The sequence below is a fragment of the Cricetulus griseus genome, chromosome 5 (assembly GCF_003668045.3).
Source record: "Cricetulus griseus strain 17A/GY chromosome 5, alternate assembly CriGri-PICRH-1.0, whole genome shotgun sequence".
In the NCBI taxonomy this organism is placed as follows: domain Eukaryota; kingdom Metazoa; phylum Chordata; class Mammalia; order Rodentia; family Cricetidae; genus Cricetulus; species Cricetulus griseus.
This window is the reverse complement of record NC_048598.1, coordinates 86,311,782-86,333,460: the sequence shown is the minus strand read 5'-3', so window position 1 is coordinate 86,333,460 and position 21,679 is coordinate 86,311,782. Positions and strand designations below refer to the sequence as shown.

At 48.1% G+C, this 21,679-nt stretch overlaps 1 protein-coding gene across 2 annotated transcripts; it reads right to left on the bottom strand.

The window, feature by feature from the left end:
• Window positions 1-4,891: 4,891 nt before the first annotated feature.
• On the bottom strand, window positions 4,892-21,349 carry Abcg8 (ATP binding cassette subfamily G member 8). Of its 2 annotated transcripts, none has more exons than XM_027417941.2 (13): window positions 21,287-21,349; window positions 17,870-17,974; window positions 16,010-16,166; window positions 12,357-12,595; window positions 11,874-12,006; window positions 11,517-11,786; window positions 9,328-9,490; window positions 9,168-9,248; window positions 8,057-8,256; window positions 7,355-7,431; window positions 6,244-6,511; window positions 5,120-5,247; window positions 4,892-5,029 (listed from the first exon to the last, which is right to left on the bottom strand). In XM_027417941.2, the coding sequence occupies exons 1-13, from the start codon at window positions 21,347-21,349 to the stop codon at window positions 4,892-4,894; spliced, it is 2,022 nt and encodes a 673-aa protein (XP_027273742.2). The 2 variants fall into 2 exon arrangements, with proteins under 2 accessions (XP_027273742.2, XP_027273743.2); XM_027417942.2 differs by having other exon boundaries at window positions 17,870-17,971.
• Between the last annotated feature and the right edge of the window lie 330 nt (window positions 21,350-21,679).

Sequence of the window (21,679 nt, the reverse complement as noted above, 5' to 3'; positions counted from 1 at the left end):
TACCCAGTTCCTGGTACAATCAAGTTTATGAGTCCCAGCGAATTATAAGTAAGCTTTATGTTGCAAATCACTCTCCCTGGTATAATTTCATGTCTCCAGTCTGCAGTGTGTGTGCATTCTGCATGTGCTTTTCCTCATGGCTTTCAGCACAATTTTCATTTAATATTTGCCTTTCTGAGAAAAAAATATATTTGTAGAATTTCTAAGCAAAAGCAACATTTCCTCAAGCGTGGTGGAACTGATAGCCACAGGAGGTCCAAAATCACGGTAATTTGTCGCTTTGCTGTTGTACAATCATGCGTGGGAGTGTTCCCATTAGAAATGTATCCTGCTTTCAGGCTAGCGGACTTACAAAGCCGGCGTTATGCAGCCCTAGTACAAATAAAGAAAATGGCTACATTAGCAAATTCAGAGCAGGCACTTTTTTTTTTCTTTTTTCTTTTTGCATAAAGAATAGAAACATTGGCGCCAGGTAAGACAGACTAGACTCTAGACTTCCTGCTCCAGCAAGCTGCTTTGGACAGTGGCTGGGGTGGAGGTTCATTGGTAGCATCTTTACTGACCCCGCCCTGGACAGCCAATGGGAACTATTCTTCACCTGTATTCTTTCCAAGGCAAGGGGTTCTAGTGCCCTGCAGACCTACCTAGTAGGTTCACAGTAGGTCTCATGGGATGAGTCACATGGATCCAAGGCCATGTTTCTCTCTTGCAAATTCTGTTTATGAGGTTCCTGGTTTGAGTGTGTTGGGCTTTTCCCTCCCACGTCCATGGTTCCACATTTAGCTCAGCTGGGCCCAAGACTCAAAGAATCCTCCAAAACACAAGTGCCCACAAAACGCAGGTCAGTGAGGCCAATGGGCGATGATTTGAAATCTACAATAAGTTGATGACCTCACATACTTCTTGCAGAAGGGGCCTGAGGGGATGAGCCTCGATTGTTCTCAAGTTGGGACTGGCAGAGATTCTGTGCCTCAGCAGCAGGGCTGGTAACAGACAAAGGCTTGCCTTTCCAGCAAGGAGCAGCAGGGCTGGTTTTTTGTTTGTTTGTTTCCAGTTTAGAGAAACAACACTTCAACTCTACAAACAGACAAGACAGTCATATAGACAATAAGCAAGCGTGTCACCTAGCCAATGGGCAGCTGACATGCACTGGGGAAGCTCAGACCACTTCTCAGATGTTACTGTTTTAACTGCGAGCTGTTAGCCCCACACACGCTGCTGTCCTCTGAGCTGCGCCTGCCTGCCCTCCTTAGTCTGGACGCAGAATATTGCTCTCAACCACAACGGTGAATTTTTGTTTGTTTTAGATTTCAGTGTTGGGGCATGAGTCTAAGGCTTCTAATTTGTTAATTACTCTCTCTGCCACCAAGCTATTCACCCCAAGCTATTCACCATCCTAGATGGAGAACCAACTTAGCAAATGCAAGTGACATCTGAGTTGAGATTGGCACAGACTACTTGCAAATAACATTCCAGGCATGCGTACTGGCTATGTTGTCCAAATACATCTATGTCAACAGCAAAATACCCAAGGGCTTGCTTCCTTTGCAGCCAGCTCCTCCTGGTGTGTCTGCCCTAATGAAGCAAGTCTCCTGCCCTGGGCTAAGCGTCGCACTAAGTGACTAATTTGAGTGTTGGAAGGACCTGTGGCCATGGTCTGCAAACACTTGGGGTTGACATAATTTTCAACATCTCTGCTATATGTGAGTCGTTTAATCTGAGATCAATCAAGAGAGTTTTAAGAATGAGTGAAAAAGCAAAAGCAAGCCCGAGATCTGCCTCTATGGACTGGCTCAACCCAGGGAAGGATTATGTGTTGAGTAATCTCAACACACAACAAAATGAGAACAAGAGCAGTTTAAAAAAAAAAAAAAATCACAACAAGAACTGTTTGAGTCAACACAGGTGATTATTTTGGGTTTAATTGTTACATCCCCCATCAATAGCATAACTTGAATTTGGGGAGCTTAAAATGTAAATTTCAAAACCTTCATCTTCGGATCAAGGGTCTGCAAACTGCAGCCTCAGGCCAAATCTGGCAGCTGTGTGTGTTGTGTAAGCTGTTTTATTGGAACACATCCACACTCGACTGAGGCTGAGGCAGCTTTCACACCAGAATAGTACAGTGACAGATTGTGACAGGCTATATGGCTATCAAAGCCTAAAATATTTATCCTTAACAAAAATTGGCAACCCATAAGAAAATTCTGTCCCTTTGCACTGCAGGAGAAGGGTCACTGGAGGATATGGGGTGTCCCTAGGGCCTAGGCCTTTCTTTTCCCAGGCCTTGTGTACCCTGGCGAACACTTTCAGCAAAACAAATCCACGAATGGTCAGAGTATTGGGGTGGATCTACAAGGGCCTATGTATGGGCAGACAGGGTAGAGGACTTCTGCTCTCAGGACAGGCTCCAAAGAACCAGCAACTGCCTGAGTGTCAGATCGCTTGTGCTCCTAAGTCTGGGTACCACAGCACATTGAGAGGCTAACTCACAAAGTCAGATGACATCTCTCAGTGGCTGCCAACCTTCCTATCCCCAGCTTCTCCATCCAGGCCAAAAGACAGCAGGTTATCCACCCAAGACAGAGCTAGAATCTGGGAGGGAGTGCAGATCAGACTGGGGAGAGCTCTGTGCATGCAGAGTGAGCAGAAAGTCCACACGGGAGGAAGGTAACAGGAGGTACAGTACAAGCAGGACTCAGAAGACGAGGACTACAAACACTGAAACCAGGTGTCTCCCAGAGACTGAGGAAGACAGAACTATAAGAGCTAACACTGGATGGCAATTTCAGGGTATGCACATGAACTTACACGCAGTTGTGACTGTGACTACACACATGCATTCGAATACCACATACACATGTGTTCACTCATTCTGCCCACTAAGAGCCCTGACGAAGTAAGGTGCAGCAGCAAAATAGATTCATCACTTGGATCAAGGCTTCTCACTATCATTTCCCACTAAAACAAGTCAAGCTTCTGCAGAGAAGCATCCAATTGACTCCATAGCTGGGCTGGAGAAATTCAAGATGATCCCCAAATACTTTGTTTTGGTCAGGGTCCTCAGCGGAAGGCCGGGACATAATTAAGAAGATGCCGAAGCCAGCTTGAACATTCCATTGGCCAAATTAGGGACAATTTGAGCATCCAAATCAATGATAGCAATGGATTATAGCTTGTTAAATTAAAATGGGGTTCCAAAAGTATATAATTTATACCAATAACTCAGTAAGTGAATGGAATGCTTGATGAGGAATGAGCAACAAGCTGTTCCTGGGCACTGGCATTCAAAGGTTTATTCATTATGAAAGGAGGGAGCAGAGTCCATGTGTCGGAGTCCGACAGACATGCCTTCCATCAAGCAATCAAAGTGAGCATCAGCAGGCGACAGTGGAGACCAGATGCTGCTTGATGGGACACATTACAGGGAGGAAAAAACGAATGCCATTTCTGGATATTCTGACCAAAGGTGTCAGAATATTTATTCGTGAAATACACCAGATAAACCCAAATTAAAAACTACCCTACAGTCAGGGGCATATTGAGGAGCTTTCCAGACTGAAAGAAACCAGAGATGGGACAATCAGATGGTACCCTCGACTCCGTTTTGGATGAGGGGGACACTGAGATCCCTTTCTGGATCTTGAGTGACATCTATGCAACAAATGGTGACAATGGGACTGTGTGAACTTCCTGAGTCTAGTGGGAATGGGAAGGACAGTTGCTGCTCGTACTGAGGTAGTCTGAACACAAGGATTCTGAGTCCGTGGGTCTAGGCAGCCCTAGGATTCTACCTACCTCATCTGTACCCAATGATGTCCTAATGCTGCCCGGGAACCACACTGGACATAGTTAGGATCTGGGGAACCAAAACACCCTCCTCACTGTCTCAGTGCCAGGCTCTAGTCTCCCTCTGGGAACAACCCCCTCCCATCTCTGTGCTTTGAGTCAGATGCCATGAATCATATAACCTGGGTGTGTAAGCAATCTCTTCTCCAGCCTTTAGAGAAGGTTCAAAGCTAATCCTGAGACCCAGACAGTGGGATGAAGCTCTGAGGCCTGGCTGGACTGGCACAACCTCTATAAACTGCTCCTAGAGGTTCCTTGAACTCCAAAGCTGGTATTTCAGGCCTGGTCTTTTATTCTTTAACTCCCAAAGGCCACAAGATCTTTTTAATTCCACCACAAAGCAACTGTGTAAGCTGAGATGACTGAATCTGTGTTTGCCTCAGCCACCTCACATGTAAAACAGGATGCTGCTTAGATCAGTGGGGTGTTCTGAGGACAAATGACAATAGCCACACGCCATGCTTTGTACCGTACCTACTCCATGGTAACCTCCCAGTAACCTCCTAGCCTATGGATCCCTACAAAGATAAAAGATGGCATTTCGCTAGTCTGTTTTAGGTCACCTTCTGTATTGTGAGTGCTTTAACACCGGATGCGTTAAAGCTGCGAGATAAAGACGGTGAGACATAAACTGAACATTTTGCTGTGAAACCACCATTCTCTCTTGGTTCCAGAAATTTCTGCATAGCCTGGCTACTCAATTTGTATCTAACTGGTTCCCATTCATTACTGGATTGCTTATATAAAGAAATAACCAACGGAAATAAATGAGCAACATTGCAGGTACCACCAAGTCCCTGTTTTTTGGTTGTTTTCTTGTTTTTTTTCTTTTTTCTTTTTTCATCACAAGCCCAGGCCCGTGATCAGAAATCCCTTTCAACTGTCTTTATTCTACTGCCATCCTGTGGCTGACCTGTGCCACTGCAGCGCCAAGGGGCGGCTGATGCTGAGTTATGTGTCATCTTTGTCCTCAGTGGGCTCCGCAGGAGGCAGCCAGCCCGGGGAGAAGGGTCCCGCCAGCGGGAGCAAGCCTGGGTAAGCATCACCAGTCTTGAATTGACTTCTGTTTGATGAACTTCAAGGACAGATAGTACAGGAACAGGAAGCCACAGCTGATGCCAATGACGATGAGGTAGATAGCGTAGAGCGGGTGCGAGTTCAGGTCCATGGTCGTGACCATCTGCAGATGCGGACGACACTTGGTGAGTTCCCATGGATGCCGTCCCCTCGGTAGCACTTGGATTGAGAATTCCCAGCCTTCACTACTCACCTGGTCTCCGGGAACTGAGAAGGTGAGGTTGCCGATCTGCACCGTGTAAGGGTATCCATTGAACTGAATCTGCATCAGCCCGGAAAAGCACCAGCGGAGGAAGGACAGCTTGGAAATCCACGCGGGTACTGAAGACGCACGGACAGCAAAGCTCGGTTAGTCACACTGTCTCTGCCTCCATGTCTTAGGACTTAGGACGCCCTGCCTAAGTCTCCAGCAGCTCCTGCAGAGAGGACTCATGCTGGCTGGGGCCAGGAGAAGAGTCCTCAGAGGATCGGGGGACAGAGGAGACAAGGGAGCAAAGAAAGGAGTAATGCCTGTGGCTGAGGACACTATGCCAAGGAGGCCCAGGAGCAGCCTTGATCACACGCTTGATCCGTACCAATTCTAGACAGTCATTGCATTATGCTGCGTACGTCAGCCAGCCCCGCACCACAGACCCAGACCCTGGGGAACGTTCTGTTGGGAGAGGAGGACCCTAACTCTGGGAACCACTCTGCTGGGAGACAAGAATCCTGACCCCGGGGAGCACTCTGCTGGGAGAGGAGGGCCCTGACCCCGGGGAGCACTCTGCTGGAAGTTGGTGGAGCTGCAAGCCCTGCCTGGATGTCAGGAAAGGCTGACTGAGGAGATAGTGCTGGGCAATGGTAAGTGTAGAAGAGAGGCCCCATAGGTTCCCTGATGAGAGGTAGAGGCGCTGGAGGCTTCACAAGAGTTGGGGGGGGGGACACCAGGGAGCCAGCAGCTCTGAGAGGTTTTGAACAAAGAGGGACAGGAACTCATCCCTCAGAAAGCTCACTCTGCCTAGCTGAACACTGAGAAGGCCACCTAGAGACCAGACTATTACGGGTGGCACAGGGTTCAATGATGAGGGCCAGGGCTGTGATAAAACCAAGGGGGTATCTCAGGCCTGGCTCCTTGGTGGATGTGGTGAGGGAGGGAGTCAGGGTGACTTCTGGGAATATGCGAGGGCTGTGGGGAAGCATCCAGTATCCCCCAGCCTGCAGTGCAGCTGGCAAAGGCACGGAGAAATGCCTAACTGATGAACCTTCACCTCTAGATGAGGACTTAACCAGCCATAGAGGCCTACAGATGCCCGGGCAAGGCAAGGGGACAGCCCTCACCTGTCCACATGTTCTCCAGGTTTATCATGAAGCCCGCGGTAAGGTAGAAGGAATTGTAGAGAGCGTTGCAGAAGAAGGAGGACATGTGGAAGGTGGGCAGCAATGCAGAGGCAGCCAGAGCCATGGCCCTGCAGCAGAAGACCACCAACCACACCAGCATGAAGTGCAGGAAGAAGAGCTCAGGGACCGGCCGCAGGTTGGTCAGCCAGTAGATGGGCATCCCATACATGATGACGTAGGCACAGTGCTCAGGCAACTCACCCAGGACCTGCAAAGCACAGCCCTCGCTAGGATATGGAGCCAACACCAGCATTTCTATTATCTGAAGATGTTTTAAGGAGCAGCAGCTCCTAGGATGCTGGCGTTCCTTCACGGTGAAGGATCCTTTGCTGGGAGAGGAGGACCCTGACCCTGGGGAGCACTCTGCTGGGAGAGGAGGACCCTGGCCCTGGGGAGTACTCTGCTGGGAGAGGAGGACCCTGGCCCTGGGGAGCACTCTGCTGGGAGAGGAGGACCCTGGCCCTAGGGAGCCCTCTGCTGGGAGAGGAGGACCCTGGCCCTGGGGAGCCCTCTGCTGGGAGAGGAGGACCCTGGCCCTAGGGAGCACTCTAGTGGGAGAGAAGGACCCTGACCCTGGGGAGCACTCCACTGAGAGAAGAGGACCCTGACCCCAGGGAGCACTCTACAGGTAAGACCCATGAACCTGACCTCTCCTTGGGCTTCTACTGCAGGAAAATCTCAGAGTTGCGCTCCATGGAGGCAGCTGGTATATGCTCTGCTAAGACCTGGCTCGATTCTCCACACTTCCTGCCCAGACCTGGCAGCTGTGTGGCTTTGTGAGAGTCATATAGCCTCACTGAGCCTCTTCCTGAAACACCTGTCTGGCTTACTCAGAGGCTCTGGGGACATAAAGTATCACTAGTCGTTGCCCACTGCTCCCTCTTGGTTCTGGCTGCCCAGAAAAGTTACTATTTTTATTTCTCTGCCCCCGTCTTTCTGTGGACCATTTAATGACTAGCAAGCCTCTGGAACGCTTCTAGAGAATACGGTATCTGTAGCCACAGAGAACATGTCTGCACAATGCCCTGCAGCCCCTGTTCTCTGCCCTGACCTTGGCAAAGAAGTATGGACCAGTGGTGTACAGCCCGTCTTCCAGCTCGTAGTACAGCATCGACCGCTCCGAATGACCTAAAGATGGAGGAGGAGAAGGAGATGAATGAGTCAAAGTCATCTATATTATTACCGATGTTACACCTCTTGTAATGCCATTCGTCTCTTGTAATATACCATTGAAAACAGTGATATGAAGCTGGTGTGTATTCCCTGGCAGAACACTTTCCTAGCATGAACAGAGCTAGAGCTTCAATCCCCGACACTGTGTGTGTGTGTGTGTGTGTGTGTGTGTGTGTGTGTGTGTGTGTGTGTGTGTGTGCAGTTATGCTTTCTGAATTTGTTCATATGCTTTGTAAGTTACAGACATGGTGATGCCACCCTACTCCAGGTGTTCCACAGGCTCCCCAGGTATTGCAGCAAGTTGCTGCCAAGCATAAACCCTGTTTGGATGGGAACAGCTAAGACACTGCGATTTGTTTTCATTGCACGCTAATATTAATGTGCACTTTTAAAATAATTGCCACATTAATCACACAGGCATGATGAAATAGTTCCACAAGGCCATTATCCCAAGGTCCTGGAAGAAACACAGGGGTCAGCCTCAGACCAGTACAGGGTGAGGCTGAGGCCCCCTGTCTAGCTACAGACATCTTCTGTCCAGCTGCACCACAGTTCGGTGAGGAGAGGAGGTGACACTCACATTTGGAGACGACATCCAGAATGACATTGAAAGGGATGAGAGCTCCTATCATGAATAAGAGGGCTGATGTGTCCATGAAGGACAGTGGCTTGGTGTCATGGCCATAGTAAAGGAACCCGATGATGAGAGACATCAGGCAGGCTTCTGCCCCGTGGATGAGCAGGGTGGGCAGGTCTCGGAAGTCGTTGGAAATCTGACGACTTTAAAGAAAGGAAAAAGGAGTGTCAAAGGAACAACATGCCTTAGGAATGCCATATCATTGCCAGAAACCTTATTTCCTCATGTGCCAAACGTGGACTGTAATACCCACCACAGAGTGTGACAAATAAGTAAGAACTGACAAAAACCGGTCACTGAATATATGACTATTATCTGGGAGGTGTCCTCCCTGTTTCAGTTTTGAGTCAGGGTCTGTAGTTATACAGCTCAGGGTGGCCTTGAACGTGAGTGTCCTCTTGTGTCATCTCCTCTGCAGTACTGGCATTTCAGACATGCACCGCCACACACAGTGAATGGTTGCTTTTTGTCATCAGTAACAAGTTTACTTACAGGGAAAAATCAAGTATGTCATAAAGACGTTGGCCACAGTGTGTCTCATAATGGTGAAAGCCCCCCAGTGAAGAGACCATCCAAATAGACTGGGCTAAATGAGAGGCTAAACCACAATACTTTAATCAGAGGCAGACAGGAAATGACTTTTGGTTTGAATAGCTGACTCCTAAACAATACATGGGCCTGCTCCCATGTGCAGAACCCCCTCCCCCTGCACCCCTCCCCCACAAAAAGACAGGTGTGGTGGGTGCACCTAGCTTTCAGTGAGCGTGGTACAACAGGGACTCTGCCCTTCCCAGGTCTGAGTTTCTTATATAGCTTACATGGCTGTTTCCATGATGATTGCTACTAATACGATTTTATTTTTGTTTAGACAGTAAGATTATCAGGAATGCTCCGTGTCACAGGAAGGCTAGGCTGGTCCTAGGCATGCTGGCTTTCAAACAGTTTTACTGCTAGCTCCCTCACTTGAATTCCCCTTCAATGGGAATGTTTTACTTTGATACTCAAAGGCATGGGGAAACAGGGGGACAAAAAAAAAAAAAAAAAAGACATTTACCGGATGAGGGTGGTGAACTGTTGTATCATTCCAGGCATCTTAGCAGCAGTCCCACAGTCTGTGTCCCCTGGGAGGGTCCGGCTGTTGGGAAACAGTATGTGGTCATATTAGGGGGCCCCACCCCAGGGAACTTCCCACTCAGGCAGCTGACCCACTGTACCTGACTGTATAGGTAACCGTGTCCAGTTCCTTCGTCTCTGCTTTCCACAGAAAGTCATCAAAGCCTTGCACTTTCTCTAGAAACAAGTCTGCAAGTGACCGAGCCTTTTCCATGGTGGCCATCTCCTGTTCTTTGCTGCGCCTGTCAATGCTAGTCAAGTCCACTGCAAGAAGAAGATGCAGGGCCATAGGTGACCTGGTCCCTGGAAACTCTCCCCACCGTCTGGGAAGGAACTCTGACGCAATGGTCAGAAAAAGAGAGGCAGAGAGACCTGATTCCCTTACTCTACTTGATTTGATCATATAAGCAGTGCCTCAGTTGGACTATAGATCATGAAGTGGCCAGTAGCAGAGCTGGCCCCAGCCCTAGTCCCACCCCCAGACTCATCCCAGGGATGTTCCTAGAGTGGGCAGTTGCCCTTAGGGCCAGGTGCCTCATCATGGGACTATAATGGTTCTAACTCCAGCTGTATATACATTTGCCTGTTGTTGTGAATTCATAACTTGATCTTGCAAGTGGTCAGGGCACTGGCAACCAGCCAAGTACAGTGCTCCCACTGCCCATGCTAAGCTTTGCCCTGGGGGAGTCTAGGGCAGCCCACCCAGTTGGGGAGCCAAGTCACTAAGAACCACCTTTTGAATCTGAGAAGATGCCACACTGCATGTGGCAGTCCCACCCTGCAGCCCTCCTCTCACACGGCTCTGCCCTCCCTCCAATGTCCCTGCAATGCCAGAAAGGGACAGGTCTAGCAGTCACAGCTAGGACCATCTTATCCCCTGAAGACTGACTCTAGGACTGTGTACGGTTGGGGTCTATTGTTCACTATTCTCCCTCTTCTGCTTTCATTGCACAACACAAGAAAACATCATTTGCGGGAGGGACACTGTGAACCACACAGGTTCCCTCTGTGCAGGCTACAGCTCAAATGTCACATTTGCTGGGCACTCTGGACTCCATGTGAGCAGCTCCTGCATCCTAGATTAATGGCAGCCACCTGCCCCAGCCTAGTAGACAAGACCCCTATCCCTCCAAATAATAACATTAGTTTTCAAGTCTCCCATGGACACTAGGTTTTGGGTAACCCTCCCAGGCTCACTTCAAACTTCCCCTGATGTCCAGGTTGGCAGCTGTCCTCTGCCCTCTTATCTGAGGACATTGGTCAGGAAGTCAGGATGGCAACCAGAACATGGGGAGGAGAGGTGACCTCTATGGGAGTTCACTGAGAGCATGAGTTCCCAGGGCAGGGAAGGGAGCCAAGAGAATGGCCTTTCCTCCGGGTAGCTGAGGATGCTGGAATGACCGTGTGGGTGGCATGGCCAGGAGTCAAGGCTGAGGGCCAGGTACACCTGTGAGAGCTTTGGTTGTTCCCCCACAGCAATGCTCAAGCACAGTAGGCCAGGGGTAAGGTTCCTCAGTTAATATGCAAAGACAGAACTGACCTTGGAGATACCATGAAGGTGGGCACTTTGCCATCCTAAGAAGAACCTGGGGTTATTGGTCATCTAGAGAGCTGGCTATAGGTGCTGCTTGCCTGGGCTCTGATACAATGGTCACTTGTTGGGCAGCCAAGCTATTCCTCAGCACTCTTGTGGGGGGGGGTGGTTATAGGCAGATATCCTGAAAAGGCCATTGCTCCCCATGACGTGGTTCATTGGTGTTCTTCATGGACTAATGAGTGCCTGGGACCCCAAAGAAAGGTAAGGCAGTGACCAATCAAGCAGTCTATATTCAGAGACTCACTGGCCCTGCCCTGGGCCCTTTTTCCTATGCTACCTGCCTCTGTGGAACACAAGGGTGTGTGTGTAATATATACATATATATATATATATATATATATTATATATATTTTTTTTTTCCCCCTGCTACAAACTGATCCAAGACTTCCTGGATTACGGCTCCACCCCACCCATCTGCAAACTTCTACCCATTCCTAACCTGTCCTGCACAGAGGAGCAATCTGTCAGAAGATCTGATCCTGGCAAACTGACTAGTTTCCCTTCTGTATGCTACCACTCCTTCCTGACTCCTCCTCATCTGAGGCATGCATAACAGTGTCTCTGCTATCTTTTCCCCAGTAAGTAGTTTGTTGTTTTGTTCCTTAGTTCCATTTTCTTTTGTTTTGCTTGGGGGAGGGATGTTGGCAAATGGCTGTGCACCAGGTTACAGGGCTACTGGCCTTGCTTACTCACCATAGAAGTCAGCCGGGTTGCTGTAGCGAGGACAAGGGTAGCCAATTTCTGTGAAGTACTGCACCATGTGCTGCGCAGCTCCCAGGTAGATAGGGGTGCCAGATGTCATCAAAAGGACCAGGTCAAATAGCCTGAAGATGTCAGAGCGAGGCTGGTGGAGGGAGATGAGCACCAGCCTGTTGCCTTTGGCCAGGCGGGACAAGGTTCTCACTAGGTTGTGGGCAGTGAAGCTGTCAAGGCCGGAAGTGGGTTCATCCAGAATGAGGATTCCTGGGGACATCGCATGCACGGTGAGTCCAATGTCAGGCAGGCAGGATGCTATCTCCGGCCCCCTCCCGTCAGGCTTCCAGCCCTCACCTGGGTTCCACAGAAGCTGCACCCCGATGCTCACTCTCCGGCGCTCGCCCCCAGACACCCCACGCACATATGTATTACCCACGCGGGTGTTGGCACACTGCCTCAGCCTCAGCTCCGCAATCACGTCCTCTACCTGAGGGTGACATGCTTAGCATACAGGCTTCCGGGGGCCACACTTTATTTCCCGCAGCAGTTTTTGGCCCCCTGCAGATTCATCCTGCAGACCACATGTTGTGGATGGGAACAAGACTGGGTACTAGAGGCCAGATAATCGCCCTCAACCCCATACACACACATGATACACCCTAAAACCCTTACACAAACAAACACACATTTATCACCCACTTAATAAGGTCTGGGAAGGGAACCCATGGGGCTAAGTACATTGGCATGTAAGGTGGGGTGGTTAGATTCCAGCTGGGCTGGGTCTTCTGGCAAAGCAGGACATTTTCAGACACCGGGGATCACCAGCCAACTGGTTACCCTTTTGTCACGCTGGGCCTGAGAGAAGCTTCTGGGCAGGCGTATCTGGGCAATGAAAGCCAGGGTCTCTCTGACAGTCAGGTTGGGGAGGAGCTGGTCATGCTGGCGCACGTGGGCCACACACTTCCTCATGAGCTGGGGCGTGCTGGGCTGCCCATTGATCCAGATTTGTCCTGATTTCATCTTGCCTCCGTGGCCTCTGCCTGTGATCACATCTAGTAGTGAGGCTCTCCCACAGCCTGCAAAGCCAGAGACATCCCTGAGGGCAGAGTTTCTGCAGGGCCAGTCTGCCAGCTAACACTCCCCACACACTCTTCAAACCCCAGGGCTGCTCTAGAGAAGCAACCAAGCCCCAGAAAAATGGACACTGTTACTAGATTGCCTGGGACAGTCCATCGGGTGCACCTTCAGGCTTTTCTCCCATAGCCAATTTGAGTGGCTGGGGACACACTGACAATGAGGTTTCAGATAGAAGAAGGCTGGAATCCCAACTGCTACAAGCCTATTGCTGTGCCTACTGCATTTCCTCCCTGCCACTGCTAACTAATGGCTTTCTCCCAAGCAAGGCTGGGGCTAATTATACTGCAAAGTGTAGCATTTTTTGGCTTAAAAAACAAACAAACAAACAAACAAAAAAACCTTGGCAACATCTCATCATTCATCATCGTTTGGCTCCAAAGTGGTTTTGTGGAAATGACTAATTTGCAACATTCATAGCCTATCTTTTTTTTTTAATAAAGATTTTATTTATTTATTTATTATGTATACAGTCTTGTACCTGCATGCCAGCAGAGGGCACAAGATCTCATTCAAGGTGGTTATGAGCCACCATGTGGTTGCTGGGAATTGAACTCAGGACCTTTGGAAGAACAGTCAGTGCTCTTAACCACTGAGCCATCTCTCCAGCCCACTCATAACCTATTCTTTGAAGAATTCAAAACTACAAGGTATCTGGTGGTGGTAGTGCACACCTTTAATTACAGCACTGGGGAGGCAGAGAGGCCCATGGATCTTTGAGTTGGAGGCCAGCCTGATCTTCAGAGCAAACTCCAGGACAATCAGGGCTACACAGAGAAACCCTGCCTCAAAAAACAAAGAAACAAACAAAAGAACACCCAATACAACAACAACAACAAAAAATCCCCAAATCTACAACCTACTTTGAGAAATATAAGGAAAAAAATAACAGGTAAGTAATAGATGGGACATCATTCTCAAGAATAGCCTGATGGATAACATCCAAATGTGTCTAATCTATAGCCTTTTCCCATTTTAAAAATCAGTGTCTTTTTTTTTCTTCCTTAAAAAAAGGAAAATTATCCCTTCATTCACTTCTGAACAACGTATTAAAGTGTATTAATTTGGAGGAGAGAGCATCACATCAGATCTAGTCTCCAAAAGCATTTGATGAGGTTTTCACTCCTAGGGCTAATTTCTTGGTTGTTGTTTGGTGACAGGGTCTTGTTGGGTAGCCCTGGTTATCCTGAAACTCACTCTGTAGACCAGGCTGGCTCAGACTCAGAGATCTGCCTGCCTCTGTCTCCCAAGTGCTGGGATTAAAGGCACGTGACAGACACCACCATCTGGATCTCCTATAACTATTTAAACTGTAATGTGAGCACTCCTTAAGCTTAGACAACACCCGCCTATCACCAAGATGGAGATATTCTGCCTGGCTCTCCCAGGAAAGGTTTGGGTGTCCTCACTGTGGAGGCTTTTATGGAATTAATAGCTTCTTTTTCTTTTGTAAGCAAGGCAAATGCTTATAGACAGTATATGACAAGTCCACCTTGACACATGTCACATGCTGCCTGCAAAATCCAAGAGCCCAGTGGTCTTTGGATGTGATCCTCTTGCTTAGTGTCCAGGGGCTCGGAGTCGGGGCATCTTGTAGCCTGCCTGCTGGGTGTGTGCCATTGAGGCTTCCTGAAAGGTTAGGTTGAACAAAATATCCCCAAGAGGAACCAGAGAGAGAGAGAGAGGCCTCAGCCCTGTTCCCTGTTCAGCCACAGACATTGCCTCCAGCCTCTGCGAGTGCAGGAGCCTGTGCCAGCATTCACAGGTACCAGGGGATCCTCTGACAGAGGGCAGGAAGGTCACACTTCCTAAGCAAACCTGTGGCAAAAGATGGAGGCAGCCTTTCCAGCAGAGGCACCTGGTGCATTGGGCAAACAAAGAGCACGGCACTCAAGAGCCTTATAATGTGGCTGCCGTTGCCTCACCAGTAACTTCATTAACTGGAAATCCTTTTGTATGGCTAGCATGTACATTCATATTCCCGGTGTGTGATACTAATTAAAGTACTTGAAGTCATAGGAAGTGTAATGAATAAACCCTTCTAAGAAAGGTTCAACCATTTCAGTCAAGTAACTTAGAAGCCAAGCAAAGCTGAGCCTGAACCGGAACATTAGTCAATATGATTCCTGCTTAGGCTCTCTGAACTCCACCTTCCTTATTATAAATCAGGAATGCTGCTGGCTAGAGCACCGTATAGACCAAGTCTTCGCCGGTATTCATCGTCATGACTGAGTAACGGCCCACGTGTCTCCTGGATGCCCCACAGAAACAGCTACAACAAGAAAAGCCACCAGACATGGTAAGTCAAGTTTTTTCTTGTTTAGGTAAGAGTCACAGGGTCAGGGCCAGGGTGACAGGGCCTGAATGAGTGTGCATGTTGTTTCAGTTACAAAGTGCGTTTACATATCGTAGCCCATTTGATCTTTGGTTAGACAGTAAACAACTCTATCAGAAGAGTGTAAAAGTTTGGAACAGATGTTCAAAGTGTTGAGTAATCTTTCCTTCTGGAAATGATTAATTAAAAAGTATAAAGTACTCTCTCTAATACCGTGTAAAGGAAACCAGGGAAGAACCAAGTGCAAGATCTAAGCTCTAGCTAAATTTGTGTCTTCAGGAGACTCGCTCGACTCTTTTGGATTTAGTGTTCTTATCTGTCAAATGAACACGTGTGTGTGTGTGTGTGTGTAAGAAAGAGAGAGAGCACATTCATGTGCATGCGAATGCACACGCATGTGTATCTACATGAGAATTGACACAAAGAACATTCTAGAAGTACGGAGGACTAGGTGATTTGAAAATCTTCCTAAAATGCTTCCAGACAGGAAGGGAGGAAGGCGGAATAAACTAAGGAAAATGAACTATTCTCCAAGCCCTCACACCTCTGAGGTTCTGTAATTTCAGATTTGACCCGTGAAAGTGACTGACTGAGACACCCCGAGGATCTGGCTCTTTGCAGATAGTTGAAGGTTATGCTGGGACTGTGGAGGGGTCAGTGGCGTCGGGGCCCTGCCGAGTCATTGTCTGGCCGTGACCCGAGTCTGGCTGTGAGGGACATCATGTTCTGAAGCTGCCTGTACCTTGTCTTAACACAGTGTTAACAGGAGGCAGACACTACGGCTGCAGCTTCAGGTGGACCAAAGTCACACCTGGGTTCACAACAGTAGCAACATCCAGGAGTTCGTGGATGCAGGAGGTGACATTTGAGCCCAGATCTGTCTGACCCAGACCCTGTGTTCTCAGTCACTCTGCCATCTTACTCTGTCTTTCCTAGAGTTCTACAAGCGGGATCCACGACCAAAGGCTATTCTGCATCCCGGGGGAGAAGAGCCGTTGCCCACAACTGCCTCTGTTGGTACCTGAGCTTCCTATGATGGCCAGCATCTGCCCACTCCTCACTTTGAAGCTCAGATTCTGAATGCCCAGATCACAGGAGTCTTTGTTGCTGTGAGACCTCCAAGGTATCTTGAACTGAGCCAACTGTTCAAACCAAGGCACCTGAGAGGCGATGTCCACCTGTGGGGAAACATTAGCAGAGTCTGTTTAGCTCTCCTGTGCCTTGTATAAATCTTCTCTCGGGAGACACCATGCTCCCGAGACACAATAGATCTCAAGGCACACAGATCCTACCAAACATGGCAGTGAGACCCCACAAGTGTCCTGTTCAAGTCTAGAGTTAAGGGGACCAGAAAGAATGTGAAATAGCAGAAAACAGCAAGTGTTTACCACCTGCAAGGCATTACAACAACCACACCGCATCATTTATCCCATTGCAAGCCTATGGCATGGGTACTAGCATCGTCTGTTTCACAGACCCTGTTCAGAGCAATTAAAGAATTTGCTCAAGCTCACACAGTTTACAGCTCATGGCAGAGCAGAGAAAGGTTACAAAATGGCTCATTCCTTTGTTCTAGCTCACATCCACAAAAAGGCCAGCTTGGGACTCTGAATTTTACAATCCTACTTGGGCAGCAGGTAGTCTACCCTGGGGAAGTGGGGGAGTGGGAGTCATTGAATTCTGATAAGGGCATTGCTGAGATCTTCCCATAGTTTCCTTTTCATTCTGCATACTTTATCTGCAATAGAACAACACATTTTATAAACTAAACCATAAATAGATATAGATGATAGATAGATACATATAGATAGATGATAGATTACATAGATATAGATGATAGATAGATATAGATGGATTAGATAGATAGATCCATATAGATAGATGATAGATTACATGGATATAGATAGATTAGATAGATGATAGAGATATATGTAGAGATAGATTAGATAGATAGATGATAGATGATAGATAGATAGATAGATAGATAGATGCAAAAAATAAAATTTCAATAAACTCTGTCATTTAGTTAAGAGCCTATTGTTAATTTATTAGTTTTGGTAATTACAATGTAGTTTGCAAGATGTTGACTTTGAGGGAAGCCACACAAAGGGTATGTGGAAACACTGTGTTTTGCTGTGTGTGTTTCCTGCACTTGTGGGTGCCAACACACCTTGCATATATGTGTGTGGAGGCCAGAGATGAGTGGTACTGTCTTCCTTAATTGTTCTCTACCTTACTTTTGAGACCTGGTCTCTTGCTGAACCTGGAACAATTGAATGAGATCTATGGACCCACCTGGCTCTGGGACTGCCGAATATGCCTCCCAGGCCAGATTTTCCTCTATGTGTTCTGGAGATCTGAGCTTAGGCCCTCATGCATGTACCTCAGACACTTTACTGAGTGGGCCATCATCCCAGCCCCTTTGATATGTCTGTCTGTCTATCCATCCATCCATCCATCCATCCACCTACTATCACCTGTCTATTTATCTACCTACCTATCTATCTATAATGTTTACATATATCATATATAAATAGCTATATCACATGCATGTTGTGTACACACATATATTATGTGTATATGATACACGTGCACGTGCACGCACACACACACACACACACACACACACACACACACACACACACACGTTATGAGTTCCAGAGACATTTCCTGCAGGCCTTCACAGTGAACCTTAACATCTTCCCAGGGGCCTCCACCCTTTCCACACCTCTGGCTGAAGGTGGGGGCTTCACCTTCACCAGGGGAGACAGAGCTTCATCCTTGGGGTTAGGGAACCTACAGGTTGGGCTTACCCTTCCTCTCCCCAAACATTTTGTTACCTGCCCACTTTTCTCTCCTCAACTCAGGCATGTGCCCCTACCTGGTAGGTGAGATCTCTGACCTCCAGAGTGTTAGACTGGCCACTGTAGGTGAAGTACAGGCTGTTGTCACTTTCAGAGGAAAACAAGCTGTCCTGGAGGCCCTGCTTTGAGAAATGACAGGTGAGGGCCCCCTTCACAAGTAGCTGAGGACATAGAAGACACAGGAGGGGACCTGAGAGTCACAGGCAGCTGCTGGCAATGGGGAGGAGATCCCACACTGACAGGTGTTGGGATCGTGCATGTGGCACCTCATGACTCTGAGAAAAATGGGAACATTGATGGGCGGTGTCACCTTTCAGGAGTCCCTGGGCTTTTCTGGGACAGCTGCAGCCTCGGAGACCCTCAACCTTGGGCTGGCACCCCTGAATCCACCAGTTTAAGACGAATGCCACTCCAGATGCCAATGGGAGCCAATGAACTCATGTTTGACTTTCATTTCCTGTACCTGGCCTAATACCATCTACTGCCAAATAGAGATACCATGAGAAAGAGACAGACGAGTTGACCCTGAGTGTCTGTGAAGGTGTCACCCATCTTACAGTGGTAAGGGATATTGTGACACAAAGCCCTTGAATATCCTTTGGGTTACATTTCAGAGGAAGCCCCTACAATCACCATCATCATTGCCATTATCACCGCAATGACTATGCCGCTGCTATTGTTGGGGTGATGGTATATTTGAATTTTCTGTGTGATCATTTGATACATATATTCAATGGGTAATGGTCAAGTGGGAGCTTCAGCACCTCCATCCCCTCCACCATTTATCATTACTTTGTGAGGGAAAACACCAAATAATTCTCTTGGGTCATCTGTTTTGAAATTAATTTTTTTAATTATTTTGTGTGTATGTGTATTTGCCTTTGTGCATGTATATGCACCACATATGTGCCTGGCACCCTCAGAGGTCAAAAGAGGCCATGGAGACCTCTGGACCTGGAGTTATGGATGCTTATGAACCATTCTGTGTGTGAGGGGACCCAAATCCTGGTAACTCTGCAAGAGCAGCAATTGTTCTTAACGTCTAAACCACTTCTTCAGCCCCATTCTCTGATCTTAATTAAAAAAAAAGTGTGTATATGTATATACATATACACACATACACACAGATGTATATATAAGTGTGTGTGTGTGTGTGTGTGTGTGTGTGTGTGTGTGTGTGTGTAACTGTGGTCACCCCACTGTGCTTCAGAACATTAGAACTTAGTCTCTCATCTCATTTTAATGCCCAATATCTGACCACCCACCATTCTCTCACCTGCCCCTTTCAGCTCTGGCAATACAATTGTGCTCTCTGCAATAGGGCTATAGTGGAGCTGCTCTTTGGTTTTTCTGTGTTGGGTAATTAAATCCATGGCCTCAAACCTGCAAGGGACATAGCCACGCCCCCAGTCCCTAGGTTTTTTCCTGTTTCCAAATCAGTTATCTTCTGGAGAGGTCTTCCTTGATTTACATGAAATAGGAATTAGTTCTTTAGCTGCTTCTGCAGACACAAAGTTTCCGTTGAATTCAGGGATGGAGGGACTGCTGAGCCAGGAACACTGGATAGTTTGTGTCTGGTGGGTTGGGGGTGAGCTCTCAAGTTACCCCGCTATTGGGACTTGAGAGGCATGGAGATCCTGGGGTTTAGGTGGACATAGAGGACAGAATGGAATACAGGGAGGGACAGAGGGATTCATCTGGGCAGTGCCCAGCTTGATACTCTGATTCACTCAACCCCAGACACCATGGAGAGATTGGTTTTCCAGGAGCCACAGAGAGAACCCAGTATCCGGTGAGGGGTGGGCGGGGAATCGTGTCTGGCTTGGGGATGACTTCTGTTCCATTTTAAAATATTTTCCTTGGCACCCAGGAAGGATTTGTTAGATTCTTCCTGAGGTTTTGACAAATTCTCTGTATTTCTTAAATACTTAAATATCTATTCAGCTGACACTTTAATCAGTATGACTGTCAGAACATCATTTGAATGTGTGACAGGTGACACCCGAAAAAGCGAAAGCGGCTTTTTATTTATAGGTAACCAGCTCTACTCCTTCAGGGTTACAGTATAATGTCTCCTCACATTAACTTCTGGTTGGATTTCTGAGTCAGAAGAAACTCGGTGAAACTCGGAGGGCAAGCTCAGTGGCTAGAGGAGCAGCTGTCAGCAGGAGGCCTGCCTAGAATGCGTGTGGAAAGTGTGTGGCCCCTGTATGAATTCCTTGTGGAGTGAGACACTGGGCAGGCAGAAAAAGGGGATGGGTATGGTATGGACCAGAAGCCAGCTCCTCAAGAAACCCCAGCTTTCTAACTTTACAAGCAGAGGTGAGAGGAGGGAAACCATTGAACAGCTATTAGCTTAACTGAACAGCTTTTAAGTATGGAGTCACAGGACACGATAGTCTCATTGTTTTTATACAAGCCCCCATGGTTGTCAGTGGCAGGTCACCTACAAAAACAGAACCGAAGAGGAGGGACTTGGAAATGGCAGGATCGCTCGCAGAGACAGAAATCGGACCATTCTTTGCCTCTTTAGCTATGGCAGTAACCTGAGGGGCAAAAGACTCCAAACTGCCACTGACTGTATCCTATACAGGAAGTCAGCATCGGCGTTCCAGGTGACAGAGGAAGTTATTTTCTCATTGATGTTTGCCTCGTGGTGAATTCAGACAGCAGAGTTGGCTGCTGCTGTGGCAGTGGAATTGACTAGATAGTATTGCCTATGTTGGTCAATCCCAGGCAACTCTACTTCGGCCAGAGCACAGGACTATGGCCTCTCTGTCGGAAGTGGATGTTTCCTTCTTGTTTTTCTCTCTAGAAAAGTGGGCGGGGCATGGAAGCCGTGGGTGGGGAAACCTTCGCTGTCTTTCAGTATTACTTTCTGCTTCAAAGCCAGCATACAGCCACACTCAGAGGCCATTTATCAAGCAAACCTTTCTCTGGCGTGATGAGAAAGGAAGCCTTGGACCTACCTGGCAGCTGTCTGTTCATTCCAGGTCTCTCCCAATTCATTGCAAGCATAGACAATCTGGCGCCCTAATAAAAGCCATTTGCCAGCCTCTTACTTCTGGGTCTTGACTACCACTGAGATTTTTTGGTCTGACAGCCACATGGGCCAATACTATCAGAAAAGACCTAGGTTTTTTTTTGTTTGTTTGTGTGTGTGTGTGTGGGGGGGAGTTTCTGTAACAGAATGTCCTTTGGAAACCTACATCAATTCCAGTCACCCACAAGAACATCGGGGAAGTGACCTCAGAGGTCTCCTGGCTCCTGAACTTGCTCCCAACAGCCCCTCAACATTGAGGAGACAGGGCCTTGCTACCCCATTTCCACTCTACTTGATGTCTGGGTGGAGAATTGGAACTAAAACTCCTGAGGTAGGAAAGAAAGACCAATTCCACTCTGCCCCCCCCCCCCCCAGGACCAAACTTACTCACCGAAGCATCCTGAAGTATAGCCCCATTCCACATCTGGGTTCCCTCTGTGGTCTTCTCAGCCATGACCTGTGACATTTGTCCCTCTGTGTGGCTCCTGTGGGCCTTCACTGCTAGTGACCAGGACAGTGTTCTCTCTGTCTTTGTTCCTTAGAGCCTGGCCACCTGAGCCCTCCTTCTCTGTGCCAGCCTTTTTCCCAGCATTCCTCTCTGGCAAGCCCTCCTACAAACACACTGTGTGTTCTGCCTATTGTGGAGATAAGGACACCCTGGCTAAAGGTACATCAGATAATTGCATCGGTGGCCAAATCGGTGTCCTGCTGTCTCACGAGGGACTCCAGGGCTGGGCAAGATCAGACAGGGCACTCCCACTGGGTCCTCAGTTGAAGCTACTCT